The sequence below is a fragment of the Psammomys obesus genome, unplaced genomic scaffold, assembly GCF_907164565.1.
Source record: "Psammomys obesus unplaced genomic scaffold, mPsaObe1.curated_primary_1811, whole genome shotgun sequence".
Taxonomy (NCBI): Eukaryota; Metazoa; Chordata; class Mammalia; order Rodentia; family Muridae; genus Psammomys; species Psammomys obesus.
Window position 1 is genome coordinate 342 of NW_026592100.1, and position 17,565 is coordinate 17,906.

A 17,565-nucleotide genomic window follows, 5' to 3' on the forward strand; every position below is an offset into this window, starting at 1 on the left:
TCCCTTACGTCACGGCGGACGGCCCTCCCCTAGCTAGCCGAACTACCCTGGAGGCCGGAGGGGAAGCTAGAGGAAGGGGGCGTGGTCGAGGCCGTGCGTGTGGGCAGGGCCTATCCAGGTTCCGCCCCCGGCCTAGCGGCTACCCTGAAATCCTCGAGCGTGAGGGCCGCGGCAGGGGCGTGGCCAAGCGGTGGGCAACGGGGGCGTGATTATGGGTGTCTCCGCCCCTTGCGTCACGACACGCGGCCCCGCCCCTCGCGGCGCCTCCCTGGCGGCCGGCAGGGAGCCGGAGTCTGCGCGGGCGCGGATTTGGGCACGGTAGGTGGCGACGGCCTCGGCCGGTACCCGGTCAGGGCTGCATGGCGCGGTCGGAACTGTGGGCGGCACGGACAGGCCTGGGCGCTGCGGGGGGATGCGCGTGGCCTGGAGCCCCACCCGTGAGTCGCCGCGGGGAAGTTAACTTGCGGAGGTCGCGGCCCACGGTGGTTCTTAGGACGCAGATGCCTCTCACTCTGCCCCAGTTTGCCCGCTTCCTGCTTCACACGTGGGGAAACTGAGGCCCGGGCGGTCACGTGGCTGGGACTCCGCGGCCAGTCGGAGCAGAAACTCTCCCGCGGGGTTCCGCGCGCACTCGTGTTGGGGAAGGGGCTTTCTGTTTTGACTCTCACCCCCAGCCCAGAGGTAGCGGCCCCTTTGCCCCCCTTCTCCCTGTGTTCACACTGTTCCTCAGCCTTTCCCCAACCCTTGTTTCTTTCATCCTAGCAGGGTTGCCTGATGGTTAGGCCCAGCTTCTGCATGGGGCAGATGGGGTGGGAGGCTCCGCTTTAGTATTGGGACATGCCCTTTCTTCAGCCTCTGTTTCCGGGGGTGCAGAACTGGGTTTGTTGTGTTTACCGTAAAGAAGCTGTTAAGTTATTTGTGACTCGCTGTCCCCTCCCCGGCTTGGGCTTATCCATTTCCCATATCTTGTTTAAAAAACCGTGTGTAAGTATTCTGTAACAGCTTTCTGGAAGTCTGACCCGCTAACCATACAACTCATCCTTCCGAAGTGAGCTTCAGGTGTGTTTTAGGACGCTCTGATTAGTCACTGTCCTTGTTGTCTACTTTTAGAACATTTTTACATCCTCCAAAGCAGCAATCAACAACCCCCAACTCGCAAACCTTTTCCCCCAGGCCCTGGCCACCATCATCTACACCTGTCTGTCTGTCTGTGAACTTGTCTGTTCTGTGTAATTCTGTGTAGGTTTATCATGAAATCATAGGTTAACGCCTTTGTGAGTGTCTCTCCACCAGAGCATTCAACAGCACCTATATTTTGTATGTGTGAATAGTATTTCTTAGTGTGGATATACCATATAAGTCCATTGACTTGTAGGTGGACAGTGGGTTGGTGCTTTTTTTTGGCTGTAATTAATACTGATGCTGGGAATGTCACATGTTTTTCTTGACACATGTGTGTTTTCACTTCTATCTAATACTTAACCTAGGAGTGGGGTCCTTAGGCTGTAGGGTCCCTTTAAAGCTTAACCTACTGAGGAGCTGCCAAACTCCCAAAGGCCTTACCACTTCACACTTCACTGCCTGTGGCATTGTGATGGTTATGATCTTGTTTGTGACCAGGTTTCATGTGGCCTAAGCTGACCTTGAACTCCCAACTTTACAGTTTCAGCCCTGGAGTGCTGTAGTTAGAGGTGTGTGCCACCTGCTTGGCTAGAGAGTTCTCATAATCCTGAGCATGTGTAGTCTCCTCTGATGCAGTCAGGATCCTGCTGGCTTTGATGCATTTGTTATAAATGATTTCCTAGTTCATGTTAAATCAAGTGTCTTGCTAATGTACTGTGGGGTAGCCCGTGTGTCATTGGGACAGTTCCTGGAACCAGTGAGTAAGGAGCAGTGATGCTCAGGTGTGTGAGTGACAGCCTCAGTACCTGCTGCTTGCTGTTGGGACCTGGACCTGCCTACTCCCTTCTTCTCTGTGCTGGGTGAGGTGAGGCTGCAGAAGAGGTCAGTCAGGGCGCTTCCCACAGAAAGGGAGGTGTGTGTGTGTGTGTGTGTGTGTGTGTGTGTGTGTGTGTGTGCGCGCGCACACACACTCATGTATGTGTGCGCGCGCACACACACACACTCATGTATGTGTGAGTGTGTGTATCGAGTCAGGGTCTCCTGTGACTCAGGCTGACCTTTACTTCATTGTGAAACTGAAGACCTTTAACTTCTGGTCCTCCCGCCTCCACCCCTAAGTGAAAGCATTACAGGTGTACACCATGACTCATTTTTTTCATTCAGTGCTGAGGGTGGAACCGAGGGCTTCAGGTAGGCTAGGAGAGCATTCTGTCAACCGAACTACATTCCTTTTATAATTATTGTCGGTGGTGTGTGTGTCTGTGCACATGTGGGATGTACTTTCCATTTGTGGGTTTAGGGAAGCCAGGGGTAGATGTGGGGTGTCTTTCTGTATCACTCCCCATCTTGCTTTTTGAGACAGTGCCTCTCACTAAACCCAGGGAGTCCCTGGGACACTCCTGACTCAACTCCAACTCTGAGATTACAGGGTAAAAAAATTTTTTTTTTTTTTTAAACAAGGTCACAGCTGGCCTGGAACTAAGAGATACCACCAGCTTCCTAAACTGCTGGAATCAAAGCTATGTACCACCGCAACCAGCCTTTTCCAGGGAATCTGGGTCTCCAGCCTTGGTCTTTGGACTTACATAGCATGATCTCTTACCTGGTGAGCTATTTCCATAGCCCTGAGCTACATTCTTAAAGGGAGTTTGATTTCTAAAGGTCAGGCCAGGCTTTCTAGTTTAAACCTGTTGCAGGGTTTAAAACTGCATTACCGTGGAGGTCTTGGTTCCCAGCTCCACAGGCTGGTCTCACTTGGCTATGCCTGGGAAAGCAGAGCCCCAGGCACTTGGTATAGCACCACCATTCTGGGAGAGGGAGCTCTCTGGGACTTGTGTCCCCTCTGGGAAATGAGTGGGCATCCTCGGAGCTCACTACACTGATACCTTGAGCTCCAGGAGGCCGTCAGGGCACTGTGGGTGTGTTTGTAGCTAGAGTGTGGATTGTGTGGTTTCACAGTGTATCTTCTCCTGAGCTTGTGTAGGTTTGATTTGCTTATGTGGCTTTGATTTGCCAGGTGACCTCACAGAAGACCCCCCACCCCCCAGCAGAGAAGTCTGTGCCTGCTCTGAACCACCCATGCCTTCCTGCCTGTGAGGCACTGTGCTACATGGGCCATAACTGGCTCCGCTGCGGACATACCACAGCGGTCTTGGTCACCCCTCTTCTCCATCCCAAGCTGCAGGCTGAGGAGGAATTGTGGGCATGAGTCATTTGAAATAGCTGGGGGGCTGGGCCAAGCCTCAGAAATTGTAGGGGAGGACGGGGGTGGGGGGACATTACTGCTGGGAAAGATGGCAGCTGGTGGTCTGGCTGCCAAGGGGATACTCTCATTTGCCAGGCTCCTTGACCTAGGCTGGTCAGTGGCAGAAGGCTGGCAAGGTCAGAGAGCTGGCACAGCCTCCTTAGGGCCACTGTTCCACTTGGAAGCCTGGAGCTCTTGCCACGTGCTACCCCTGCGCTGAGTTTGCAGAGCACAGTACAAGTGGCTGTACGTCCTGGGGATAGGAGGAGGTAATGACGTAAGCCAAGCAGGATGGGCTCTTGGAAACCAGAGTCTGCTCCTTTCGGGCCTCAGCTTCCCCCTAGTCAAAGGTGGTGATTACAAACCTGCCTGACACCCACAGGGCCAGCTGAGTGCCAGGCACTGGCCCAGGTGCCTGCAGCCCTTAACTCAGTTCTGCCCATAGGGGAGGCACAGATCACAGAGGGCACCAGTCGTTGCCACTATAGGGTCATCCAGCTGCCAGGTTGGAGACAGATTTGAGGCCAAGGCTAGTCCTCATAGTTCACCCTCCTTCTCGTCTCATTTCCCCTTGTAAGGCCCGGCACATGAGCCCCTGGGCTCCGTGGTTTACAAGTATTAGCCACTCATGTGCACTAGTCTGTTATCTGTCTGTCTCATTTCCTCCCAAATGGCAGGGTGGACAGACACAGGGCTCTTGCCTTGTGAAGTTCTGGAGATCTGTACGTCCCAGCAACCTCCAGATAGTTGTGATATTGGGCAAGGCGCTTCCCCTCTGGGCCTGCTCTTTCTGCTAAAGGAGGGCTTTACTGCCTGCGGTTTTCGTTTCGTGATGTGGCTTTTCTAGATTGGCCAGTTGGCTTTGTAGTTACGGGAGTTGAACCTAGGGTCCTGTGCATTCTGGGCAGGCTCTTTCTTGTCACGCTGCAGTGCCAGTCTACCTCTCATGCTTCATTTTGAGAGGAGGTCCCCCTAAGTTGCCTAGGCTGACCTGGAACTCTCTCTCTGTAGCCCAGGCTGGCTTTGAACTTTCAGTCTTGTTGCTTCAGCCTCCTAGTTAGGATGACAGGCCTGTGCCACCAGGCTTGGCTGCTTTTCTGGTTTCAATTGAACTGACTGACATTCAGACATTTGTAGAGAAAATTTCAGCTTTAAACTGAGCAGCCTGAAGCTCCCTCAGGTGTCCCGGGCTGGTTTCTGATATCAGTAGTCCCCACCTGGCCCCATTGTCAACTCAGGACTGGTCTCAGGACTCTGACCTGGTGTAGAAAGGGTTGAGGGCTTTGAGGGTGACCTGGGCCTTCCTTGTGTTTTCAGACCTCCCCATTGCTTAATACCTTTTAAGTCTACTTTATCTTCATTGATGTTCTTCATTTCACATTCCCCAAGTCACAGAGAACCTGGGTTCAGGTCTGGCCTAAGCCAGCGTGAAGCATCTGAGGCCAGCCGAGCCCCTCTGCGCTATCTCAGCAGATGCGTGTCTGATTCTGGGGTGCGTGAGTGTGAGCCGCTAGATGCCGGAACAACACCCCTTCCCCCCGCCCTGTCCTTGGTAGCTGTACCTCTTACTTTCCAAACACCAGGGCTGGCAACGTGTCAGTTTTCAGAGGCCACACAAGCTTGATTTTGGTTGTTGGCAGAGGCAGCTGCCATACATGGGGCCTGGAGAGAGGTACTTCGTAGAGTTGTGCCCAGTCACCTCTGTGCTGGGCCTGGATGACACTGAGCACTCAGTAGCTATGTCTGGTGTGAGGGCACAGTGCACCTCCCTAAGGAGAGGCTGCCTTCAGACCCAGCAGCAGCGAGGGCCCTTGTTCAGGGGGTAAAGTCACACTGGGACTAGATGCGCTCGCCGGCTTTATCTCTGGTCACTGTGTCACACTGAGTGTGGTAGCTTCCTTTTCTTTCCTTCCCCAGGTTTCAATTACTCCGTGTCAGCAGTGGTCTGAAAATATTAAATGGCAGTTTCTAGAAACAAGCAGTTCATAAGTTTAAATCGTAGGCCGTTCTAAGCAGTGGTGAAAATGTGCCCTGCTGACCGGGACTTGACTCATTTCTCGCCCTTGTGTATCCACAGTGTATATGCTACCTGCTCACTAATTACTCAGTAATTATTGTTATGACGCTGATTGTCAGCATTCCAGAAGGCTGAAGTAACCTGAGTTTACTCAGTAATTTCTCCAAAGCATAAGCTTTCATCACAGCATTTATTATAATACGCTTTATTGTAATTATTGTTAATCTCCTCTTGGGCCTATTTTATTAATTGGACCCCATCACGGATGTACGTGTGGGAAAATGAACGTATGAAGGAACTGTACCTGGTCAGGTGTCTCTTGAAACATCAGGGGGCTGCTGTAGTCAGGAGTATGGCCATGGGACTGCGGAGCTCCTGCAGCATCCTATGGGAAGTTGGCCAACCCTTGTTCTCTAAATAGTAGCAATTTCGGTCACGTCTGTGTACCTTCTGTACTGAGCTTTTCATGTTGAGTCTCCTTAGGTCAGCCCAATCATGGCTAGTGCTGTGGGCTCCATTTTTATACCAGGCCGCTGGCAGGAGTCCCTGGGGAGGAGCCAAGTCGAAGCAGGTTGAGGAGGCTTGGGTGGTCAGCCTGGAATGCTGTCACAGAACGCAGAGCCACTTTATGAGTTGCTTTCTGCGTATCTAAGGCTGGTAGGGGCCTTTATCCCTTCTCCTGTAACACTTCACAGATATGTGTGGACTGCAAAGTGAGCTAGGGGCTGTGATGGCCCTGAAAGGATGTGGGGTTGAGGTGGGGTGCTGTGGGGAAGCAGCAAGGCCACTCCCAAAGCCACAAGGGAGCCAGGTCCATTGGCAGTGTGGCACAGAGATGGCGTAGCCAAGGAGGTGTCCTGAAGGAGGAGCTGGCTGGTCAGAAGAGGGGCAGGTTTTCCAGAAGGAGAGAGCCACACCTGTGAGAATTGGCAGGCATGAGACCTGTGGCCTGGTGGGTTTGCTGGAGCTCAGTTGCATGAGCTGCTGTGCCTGTGGGGTGTCAAGAGGCGGTGTGGGGGTGGGGTTAGTGGTCAGGATGTGTGCTTTAAAATTGGAGGCAGTTTGAGTTAAATCATAGGCAAGCATCAAGTACCAGCCAAGATTGTGCCCTGTCTTCAAGTATCAGGAAGTGAGAGAAGGAGGAAGGAAATTTGTTTTTAAAACAAAATTTTAAAAGACTTGACTCATTTAAAAAGAAAATAACCAAGAGTAGAAGGTTCTAGATGTTCTGGTGTTATGATAACCCTTCTTAGGAAGGGCCTGGAGGACCACTACAGGCGCTGGGAGCTCCATGCCCTGGAAGTTCTCACTGACAGCTTCTTTTCTCCAGTCCCCTCAGCTCCCTTAGGTGACTTGTGGCCACCGGACCGAGGAAGCCACAGGCCGCCTACTCAGAGCCTTCCTTTCTCAGAATGACTGTCTTCATCCCTGGCCTGTCCCCTCCATGTGTGCCTTGCCATCTCTGTTGTGCTCTGGCTGTCTCTTTACCCATGTATCTTTATCCCTGGCCTGTCTCATCCATGTGTGTCTCTGCTCCTGCTCGTGTCTCAAGGTCCGAGGAGGTCGCCGAGGGCTACTGGGTGTCTTCCTGTGTTCTGCATCGTAGCTTTTGAGAAAGTGTCTCTCGTATCTGGGAACCCACCACTTCTTCTAGACGTGGCCACTTCCTCTAGGGAAGGCCAGCAACCCCCAGGATACATTTGTCTTCACCCCCAACCTGCAGCATTACGATTGCAGATGTCACACTCCTTCCTACCTTGGCTTTTATGTGGGTCTTGGGGATTTGAACTCAGGTCCTCATGCTTGTACAACAAGTGCTTTACCCACTGAGCCATCTCCCTGGCCCTCCCTGTATCTCTGCCTGTGTCCATCACCCACCACTTTCTCCTGGTCTCCATCTTCCCCATCTGCCTCTGCTCCTTCTTCTCAGCATCTGCCCCTGCCCCCCCCCCCCCCCCCATGTTGCTACTTGCTCTGGCCTCTACATCTGCCTCCCCAACGCTCATCCCTCTGTTTCCTATCCTGCCTCTCTGCAGCTCTGGCCTTGGCTCCTTGTGTACCCTCCTCCTTCCTGCACGCACACACACACACACACACACACACACCCAGTCCTTCCTCTCTCCCACTTCCTTTGACTCTGGGTGACATCTGCCAACAGTTCCGTTCAGACCATTCACTTGGAGCCATGGGGGATGCTGATGTGGCTGCTCCCCAGACCTCCCCTCGTTCCTGCTACAGGGCTGTGGGAGGAAGAGGAAACCCGGTTGGCCCCAGGAGGGGAAGGGAACAGAAGGCTGCTCTGATCTGAGGAGGCTCCAGTACTCAGCTCAGGGATAACTAGTCCTTGGGACCCCTGACACACATGCACACAGGAGGCACTTTTTTTAACCTCATGCTATGATACAATCATGCCGCCTCTACTTCTTGAGCACATAATAGGCCCACACACTTTTTGCTGCTGCTGCTGCTGCTGCTTCTCCTTCTCCTTCTCTTCCTCTCCCTCCTCCTCCTCCTTTTTGGTAGGGGTAGGGTTTCTCTGTGTAGTCCTGGCTGTCCTAGAACTTGCTTTTTGATCAGACTGGCCTTAACTCACAGAGATCTGCCTGCCTATGCTTCTGTCTCCAAAAGCAATGTGCCATCACACCAAGCATGTATTTGTTGAAAAAGGCTTTGGAGTTTAGGGAGAAAAACGTTAAAAGCTGATGCTAAGCCCTTTCCTTCAGGGGGAAACTGAGGCCTGAGAGTAAACAACTTGCATAGTATAGGAGTGAAGAATGGGTGATGGGAGTGGAAAGCAGAGTAAGGAGAATGTTCAGCTGGTGGGTAGGAGGCCTGCCAGGCTGTCAGGGGAAAGCCCTTCTGGGATGGGGAGACCCACAGCTTCCCTACTGGGGATACAGCCCGCATGCTCCCTGTTGGAATCCTGGGCAGAGCTTGCTGCCTGCTGCTAGGACCACCATTTGGCGGGAGTTACCTCCCAGGATCCTCATTCCCAACAGGTGTCCGTGAGCTGCCTGGTTGGGGACACAGGCGGCAACCCTGCCCTCCTCTGCTGCCACCGAGTCCAGGGCTCACAGGATGCATAGCTGCCTGCCTTACATCATCATCAGGAAGTTCCTTGAGGGAGGCGATGGCAGGTCACTGTTCCAGATGCAGGGTGGATGTGGTGATAACAGACATTCCAGAGCATGGGACACTCCATTCTTGTCCTCCATTGTCCTCTTGTTTTCTTCTCTGGGATCTGAGTCTCCACCTCTTCTGTAGACAAGAAGCATCCAGGAGAAGGGCTGTGAAGGACTCAGTGACTGGCCCTGTTTCTAGCCAACTCCTGAGTCCTCTGTCCTGCCATGCTCTGACCACAGGCACCCTGGACAGTAGTCTTACCTTTTTTGGGTGTTGAGTGGCACTGGGACCTCTTGAGGACCCCAGGCAGGCAGGCAGAAGGAGGCTGTGAGTGGGGCTGCTGGATGGCTGGTGTGATGATTGCAGACTGTGGTCCCAGGGTTCCCAAGGATTAGATGTTTCTTCACCCTTTCCATAGGCTAGGAGATGGAGGCTTAGCAATGCCAAGGGACCCTGCCTGGTGACATTTGACTGTCTGGAAATGGCCAATGTTTTTCCATAGACTCTTCAGAGCCCCAGCCCTTAGGAGAAGCCCATTTCCCCACCCCCGCTCCAGATCTGCCCTGTGCCTCCCGGGACTTAGTTAAGAGTTCTCGTTCTGAACAGTTTCGGAACTTAAGAAGCTCTCTAACTTATCTATCTTTTGTTGTCTAGGAACAGGATAGAAGGAGGAGGGGTCAACAGTTTATCTGAGAGGGAGCTAGAAGGGTAGAAAATGGCCCCAGCGGATGCTGTCTCAAAACTGAGTCACTGTGTGTGTGTGTGTGTGTGTGTGTGTGTGTTGTGGCCCAGGGTAGCCTCATAACTGATAGGTCGTCCAGGCTGATCTTGAACTCCTGAACCTTCTGCCTCAGTCTCCCCATGCTGGGATTTTAGGTGTTTGTCATCAGGCCCAGCAGACCTCCACCCTGTAATAACATGCCCCAGATCCCACAAGATTAAAGCCCAGTGCCATGTGGCCGGACCACAGAAGAGGTACAGCCCATCTCAGTGGGGACCATCACACTCAGCAAGTGTGCCACTCTCTGCCTTTGTTCTTGTCGGGCCTGTCCCCTTCTGGGCCATAGGCCACTACAAAGACTACAGCAGTGAAGCCTCGGGTGTGGTGATGGTGAAGCCACTCCTTCCTGGGGGAGCAAGGAAGGGGAAGTTAGCTGGAGACATTCTAGGTAAAATGTGCCAAGTAACCCTGGGGCTTCCTGTCAGTAGACTCTAGAGTGCACTTCCTGTGTGGAGCACAGATGCACCTCCTAAGGCAAAAAGAAGTAGTGAGCCAACCCCAGCCCTCACCTGGAGTCTCCACAGAAGACCGGAAATAGATTTGGCTTAGTCATGTGAAAGCCCGTTTGTTTCAAGATCGCGTGGGGCTTTAGATAAGTGGTGTGGATGCTGAGGTGGGTCAGGCCTGGTATGTGCCTCTCACCACCAGGCGGTGATTAGAGGCCACGACGATGGCTCGAGAAGAAGGCACGAGAGAAGTGTGTCCCGCCTTGAGCCACAGCTGTGTTCGGGCGCTTGCGTGCACAGCTCTGTGCGACTGTGCTGCCAGCCCAGCTGTCTCGGCCAGAGTGAGGCCAGGTCCCCAGCAGTTCCTGAAAGCCCCTCGGAATCGTCCCCCCACACAGAGGAGCTCTGCTGGGTTACGCCAGTGGCCAGGCCTTGGCTGGAGGTCAGCACTGAGGAGGTGCTGGGACAGCTGCTGTGAGCGGAAACTCTGTCCTGTGGAAAGGGGAAGCTGTAGTTCAGTTGTTCTCCTGTTTCACAGATGGGAAGAGTGAGGCCCAGAGACATGATTTGCCCAAGGACACAAGGCAAACATGAAAAATTCTTCTTTTCTCATAAATCTCTTCTTCCCCTGACTCTCAGATGTGTAAGGACCTGCCAGTCAGTGACATGGTCTCGAACACATGGATGAGCCTCTGAGGGTATCCTTGGTTCTGTAACAAGTGTGGAAAGAGAGAGGAAGGGGCCAAAGACTTTGTCTAGCCCCTCAGCCCGTGAGACTCAGCCATGTGGGGAACAGCAGGGCCAAGACATGGACATTAAGAGATGGTGCTGGGGTCAAGCTTAGTTTGGGCTCCTAAAGAAGGTGAAGCCTCAGGGGAGGTATCTGGGATGGTGTGTAGACACTGGGGACTCAGCGTAGCTATTGATCGGCTCCAGGTAGTCCAGCAAATATCAATAGGTTTATGGTTCTTGTACCGGAAGTACCGCAGTTAATGGCTTCAGGTACAGCTGGATCCAGGAGCCGGACCTCACTGCCCCACATAGCTCCACACTGCTACCCTTGTCGCCCTGTCTCCTGGGTCGACATCTCCCTGGCTCTGTGCCTGCTGCTTACAGTGGGACTTTGGGACCTGCCAGATTTAAAGACACAGAGACTAATACTCAAAAGCTTAGGCCTATAGCTGGCCGGTACTCTCAACTAGCTTGTCCAAATGATCCCGACTCTCCCAGCCCACAGCCTGCCATGTGGCTAGTTCTTTACCTCTCTGTCCTGTTCAGATATGTCTACCTTCGGGTCCCACTGGTAAATCTCCGGGGTCTGCCTCTTCCTCTCAGGGTTCTCTCTGTCCTGGTTTCCACTTCATGCCCAGCTATTGGCTGTCAGCTCTTTATTAAAGCCAATCAGATACAATTCTAGATTGCCTTAGGCAGATCAGGAAGGAACAAATAATCTAAAATATGAGACCTGGTGATAGGCCATAGCTCTCTGCCGGTACAGAATTAACAGCTTAATATACGGAGACTCACCCTTACACGGTGTACCCCAACAGCTGCCTGCAGGGGTCTCTACACGGTTAGGCCTGTAACCTTACTTAGCTTCGCCCTCTAGAAGATCTGTGGAAATTTCCAGTCTGTTTCCGTTGACCCTGCAGGTCATGTGTCCATCCTGAGGCACCTCTGTGGACTGGAGACGGAGCACTGTGACCGGACAGGCCTTTGGCATTTGCTGAGGGAGGAGTGCATGATAACCCTAGCCGCTTCTGGAAAACCAGCTGAACAGACAGGGCCGAATCAGAGGTCAGCAAGGCACCCCGAAATGGCCTGGGACACAGTGGGTGGTAAGAAGTGGGTGCGATACACCAGCACCCTATGCTGTGGGTGATGGCAGCAGATTCCGGGCTGTGTTGATGGTGAAGTGGGTGGACTTGGTGACCCGGTAGATTGGATACTGAGAGGAAAGCTCCTCCTCCCGGGGGGGATGAAGCTATGGGCGGATTCCATACCTTACCAGAGCCTGAGAGGAGGGGGCCAGCCCGGTAGTGGACACTCTGGTGCCAGACACCGGAGGGTAGTGTCATCAGGAAATGTCCCTCCATCCTGGGGTGGCTGCGGGGATAGGCAGACAGCTCGCCCACAGGTTGTTGGCCCTTTTATGGAGTGTGAGTCTGGGGTCAGTGCCAGGCGCTGAGGTTTGGGCGGCAGGACGAGAAGCCCCACATGTGTTACCGCTGTGTTCCTGGAGCCTGGCACAGACTGTGGCTGAAAGTGAACGACAGCCTGTGTGCTCCTCAGTGGTGGCCAGGGGAGAAGGGTGCCAGTGACAGGGGCCCAGCCAGCAGTACCGTGCCTCAGCCCCAGCAGCCTATGACCCCTGAGGACTGAGGATGCCTGGCATTTCTGACTTTCTCGTGTTGATTTTCTGTTCTGTAAAGTCCACTGTCATGGCTGGTCTAGTCACGTGGCCGTCTGGTATCTTTCCTCCTGACCAGTTGGTCTGTGTTTATTGATCTGTGTTCATTTGTTTGTTCATCCTGTTGGCGGCAGGTTGTCCCCAGCAGAGCCTGCTGGGAAAACTCAGTGCTTCCTTTACCAGGGACATTCTAGATGGCAGAGAATCACTACATTCGGCATGTAGCTCTGTAATACTGCAGCTTGCCCACAGGCCATTGGCCCACTGCTGGTTTATAGGGTGTGAATCGGGGGTTGGCGCCAGGCGCCAGGGTATGGGTGGCATGACCAGATGGCCAGGTGTTATTCACCCATATACCTTGGAGCCAGAGAGCTCTGTCTGTGCCATGACCTTACCAACACTTGCTGTTCCCATCCTTGTCCTCAAGATCCCACGGTGCCCTTAGCCCATTTCCCTAATGGGAAATACTGAGTCCTGGGTTCTTGTGCTTATTAGCTGATGGTTTCGGGAACCTTTGTCTCTTTAACCTGTTTGTCTGCCAGGTTGCCTCACTGCCTGGCTGCTTTCACTGAGCTCTCTGTATATCTTGGACGCACATCACTTGTGTGACGCATCACTAATCTCTTCTTTCCTATGGAGCATTGTTTGATTAGTAAGAGGTGGCAATGGGAGTTTTGAGCTTCAGAGTCATTGCTGTGCCAGGCCTAGAGGTGCAAGCCTGTAATCCCTAATGCGCCAGAGACTGAGGCAGGAGGACAGCAAGGCCTGAGGGGTGCTCAGCCACAAGTTGGTCCACCAGAGGAGCCTCAGGCTGCCCGCCACTCCACTCTCAGAGAGTTGAGTACATGAGGGACCTGGGAGGCATCAGATGGCCCTTTCATCTGTAGGTCTTACACCGTCCATGCGTGGGCTCAGTGCCCTGGAGTCAGGCTCATGGTTGGGATATGCCAGAGACACAAGGTGGGCCCTATCCAGACATGGTGCCTTCACTTGCACTGCAGCACTCAGGAGGCCAAGGAAGGACGATTGTGAGTTCCTGGGTTCCAGACCAGCCTGAGCTACAGTTTCCCTGTCTTAAGAGGAAGGAAGGAGGGAGGATGCAGCAGCTTTCCCAGGGTCTCACAGCTACATGGTCAGAATTCTGGAATGCTGGCATTATGGGTTGAACTCCCCTCCCTATCCCCGAAATTTCCCTGAGTCCATCAGGCAGTGTATTCTGGGTGCCTCAGTTTCCCCATCTGTTGAGTTGGGGTATAGCACTGGTCATTTGACATTGCTATACAGCTATTTTAAGTAGAGGGAGGTATTGCCATGCTAGCCCAAAGGACCTAATGTTTGTTAACTGACCCTGGGTGGTTCACCGTGCAGAGGAGGAAACTGAGGCTGCACCATGCGGCAAAGCTGAGCTGAGGTCCCAGGGGTCCCACCAGTTTCTTTCCCTCCCCCACACACCATCAGTTATGTGTCAGTTATGCAGCATGGTGGGCAGACTTGCGCTGTGCCTGGCTGGTTCTCAGTGCCGCATGACTAGACATGAGCAGACACAGGGCAGCCTTCCGCTGGCACCCAGAAGCCTAGCCCACAGGCTGCCTCCTCCCTCGGGAACGCTGTGTCATTTGCTGGGTATCCACGACTTTGTGTTCTTAGAAAGTCTGAAAGCCAGAGTGACCAGTCCAGTAGGTGGACTAGGCCACCTGTTGCGGCTAGATCCAGAAGCCATAGCTAACAGGGGTCTTGGAGGTAACTGACCCGCCAGCAGCTTGCCCAAACACCTCCGTCAGCCTAAATCTCCACATCTGGCAAATGGGGGGACTCGCCAGCTTGTTGAGGATGGCAGAGCCAGGCAGTTCAAGGTTGGTGCCGACAGACCTGAGGCTGAGGGAGGGCCGGGTGCTTAGATTGTCTGTACAGCAGGAAGCAAGCCAGCTGCGGCTGCTGTGTCCTTTTTGGGTCCCTCTAGGTCCCTCTGTATGGTATGCAGATCTGTGTGGGGCTGTTGAGGTGCAGACCAGGTCCTCGGAGTGGGACTCCCACGCTGCCATCCCATCCTTTGCTCCTGCCCAGCAACTCCTTGGGGCACCTGTCACACAGGGCACAAGAACAAGGTCCTTGTATAGGTGAGTTGTGAGTCAGGGACATAAGACTACCTGTCTGCTGGATGGCTTTTGCCGAGTGCATGGTGTATTCTTGCAAGGGTGTGGGAACATTTGGTAAGTGCTGTGAATCCTGTGTGTCCTGTCCCCTCCGTGTGTATTGCTTCTCACCGGCAGTTCACCAATGTGGCTCTGGTCTGAAGCGGGGCCTGGCACGAAGTAGGTGTTGAAGCAGTGTGTACTAGACCGTGGGATTGACGAGCACTGTGGAAAGACCTGGCCTTTCCATTGCCTATCAGCCGTCTGAAGCCTGACCCTCTTCAAACACAATTTGGCTCCAAGTGATTCCTTGGAGTTGGGGCTCAATGGTGGAGGACCTTTGACAGCACCATGACCTGCCCCTCCAGAGCTGTCCTCAGACATGTCGCCCATCCCAAGAGACCCTTGGGGTGTGAGGACAGTGAGTGGCCAGAGGCAAGAGGGACAAATGTGTGGTGGCCAAATGGGAGAGTAGTCCGAGTTGTTAGCGTTGGATAAGAAGAGCCAGTGCGATGGGGCCTTGCACCGCTCCCCAGTGGCTATCCCTTGGAAAAGAATGAGAATTATAGGCGTGTGCCACCATCCCCTGTGTCACTCTCAGCATGCAGTGTTCTTGTGAGCCATGCTGCTGTGTTTGCTTTAGAATAAAGAGCATTGCAGGACAGGCCCCCAGAGCAGCGTGGTGCACATGGTGGGTGCCGCAAGAGGGAGAGCAGACCAGGGAAACCCCTGTTTCAGTTCTGAGCACGCTCCATTAACCTCCAAGGACCAAGGCATTGAAGATCCTTTTGTGTAGATCAGAGCTCAGAGAGAGAACAGAACTCCCCCAAGGCTGTCCAGTACACCACTGCAGGCTCCTGTGCCTCCTGTGCTTGCCTTGAGGCCTTGCTGTTTGCCTCCAGCCTCCTGTATGTTTGACTGGTTGGTGTGCAGCAGCCTGGCTGGCACCCAAGAAGGGGGCAGGCTGCAGAGTTGTTGCCTGTGGGAGCGATGCTGTAGTTTGACCTGGTGGCACTGGAGAGCCTGAGAAGGACCTTGGCAGACATGTGCCCTGCATTGCTTCTCTCTAGATCATACTCTCACCATAGCCCCCAGTACCCAAGTCTAGATTCACTTCTTGTGTCTGCAGGGTTGGCATTGCATGTCCTACAAAGGGCCTTCCATAAGAGTGGAATTCCAGAATGCTTGGGGCCTGAAATGTTGGAGGTTTTGACCATTAAGTTGTTTTTGTTTTTTGTGTTTTTCAATTTCACCTGTTGAGCAATTTTAACTCTGGAATTTCAGATGCTCCAAAATTGGAAACTGTGAGAAGTTTTGTTGGTGCTCAATAGCTTTTAGATTTTGCAGGAGGGTAACAGTCATGTGTCAGCCCTAGCCCTCAGAAGGCTGGGCTGAGTCTCTAACAAAGCCAGCTTGCGTTATGTAGTCGCACCCTGTCTCAAAACAAACAATCAGAAGGTTTCAGGGGTTTGGACTTTTAGATTAGGGATAGTAGATAGCACTAATGAGAACAGTAATACAGAGCACCTACTGTGTGCTTAGCATGGGTGGTGGGGATGCAGTTGGCTGGCTATGTGATCCGCCTGCTCTCCTCAAGGCATGCTCCAAGCACCCTCCCTAGCCACTGCTTGTGTGTTTCAGAATGCAAGGTCATAAAGCCACCAAGCAAATTTAGAAATGATGGGTTTCGCTTTCCCACTTATCCATCTGTTTACTAAATAATACAGGGTCTCACGTAACAAAGACTGGTCCAGCTCACTGTGTAGCTGAGGATGACTTTGAACTTCTGCATCTGTCTCCTGAGGCATGCTGCAATTCATACATGTGCGTCTCCACCCACTTTATGCAGTGCTGGGGATTGAACCCACCTCTCTGTGCATGCTTGGTAAGCTGTACTGTCTATGGCACTTCTCCCACCCCGCTGTGCTTTAGGATAGTGGGGAGGTTAGGAGGGCTGTCAGGAGCCCTGCTGTGCTTAGAGCAGGCTTTCTGCAGAGAATGTCAAGCTCTTCATCGGGACATCACATCCTGAAGTCCCAGGCAATGAATGCTCCCCTCTCATGGTCTATGTACAATATTTAACTCATCCCTAGTTGAAGGTGATGATAAGTTGGTGGCTGCCAGGTCCTGCCCTGTAGCAGGTAGCCTTGCCTCAGTGTGCAAATGGGGAAACTAAGACTGCTTCTGCTAACTGCCATCCCTCCCCTGGCTGCACCCTGGCAGAGTTACATGTGATCCCAGTCTATCCAGAAGTGTTTCCTAGGCCCCGAACCCCCAGGCCTCATGGACCACAGCTGCTGGGTCCTTGTGGTTACCACGTGGCCTTGTGGGAAAAGAGCAAGTGGAGTGCTGACTGAGAAAAAGGTCAGTGGCCAACACAGAAGGCCCCATGGGCAAGCAAGGGTGGGTATGTTGCTGAGAGCCATCCTTCCCAAGAGGACTGCCTCCCTCAAGGAGAACCCCAGCCAGAGGCCTGGGCAGATGCGGACCCCTGATCTGAGCATTCCCAAGCCAGAGAGTCACTTGAATCCTCTCCCGGTGTGCTGGGGACACCGGCATGGTAAAGGACACTTTTTTAAGGGTGTCACTCTTCCAGTGACACAGTTCTTTTATCTGAGGGGACACTGAATCTCATGCAGTCTCACCCACTCAGCTGAGTCGGGAGGAAGGAACGCAGGGCCCCATGTGAACCCTCATTGGGGTACTGAGCACCTCAGGCTCCAGCAAGTGAGGTGTGTTGTCTTCTTCAGCTCCTGGACTCCAGTCTGAGGACAGTGGGCCAGCCCCACTGCTTTTGAAATATGGACCATGGACTGGGGTGGGGCTCAGTGATGAGCATTTTCTCAGCATGCCCGGGCCATAGGTTCACTCCCAGGTCTGCAGAAATAGGAAATGTTAGATGTGGTACCAGTTCAGGCACCAGGTTACAGCAGGTGCTGGCCATGGAACTTGGCATAGCCCAGGTGCAGGAAGCAGAATTCGGCCCCTTTGGAAGTCTCATGGGGAAAGTGAGTCCCACAGCAGAAAGTGGCCTGGTGTGTGAGCGGTACAGTGGGGTTTGTGCCCACTCTTTCTCACTGAGGCCGGCAGGATGTTGTTCTGCCCATTCCTAGACTGTCCCCTAAAGGCCACTCTCAGAACTTTAACAGGTGGCTGAGCTGAGGCCTATGTCCACCTGTAGTGAGGCTGGAGCAGCAGAGTCTGAGCTCAGCCCAGGTTGGGCCCTGCTTTAGTGCTGACTGTGGCAGAGGGGCGCAATCTCTCAGTCTCCTGGCCCTCATCTGCAATT

At 53.3% G+C, this 17,565-nt stretch overlaps 1 protein-coding gene across 5 annotated transcripts in view; it reads left to right on the plus strand.

Annotated features, from left to right (window-relative positions):
• The first annotated feature begins 234 nt into the window (after positions 1 to 234).
• The window catches only part of Tpst2 (tyrosylprotein sulfotransferase 2), a 29,725-nt gene continuing 12,394 nt past the window's right edge, over positions 235 to 17,565 (plus strand). Inside the window, exons 1-2 of one of the 5 annotated variants that reach the window (XM_055612511.1) lie at positions 255 to 318; positions 11,387 to 11,531. In XM_055612511.1, coding sequence (XP_055468486.1) covers positions 11,476 to 11,531 — 56 coding nt within the window. In that variant the 5' untranslated portion in view covers positions 255 to 318; positions 11,387 to 11,475. Of the gene's footprint in view, positions 319 to 338; positions 438 to 2,583; positions 2,729 to 11,386; positions 11,573 to 17,565 lie in introns of those variants that run through there. The other 4 variants (XM_055612509.1, XM_055612512.1, XM_055612510.1 and 1 more) reach the window with 4 other exon arrangements.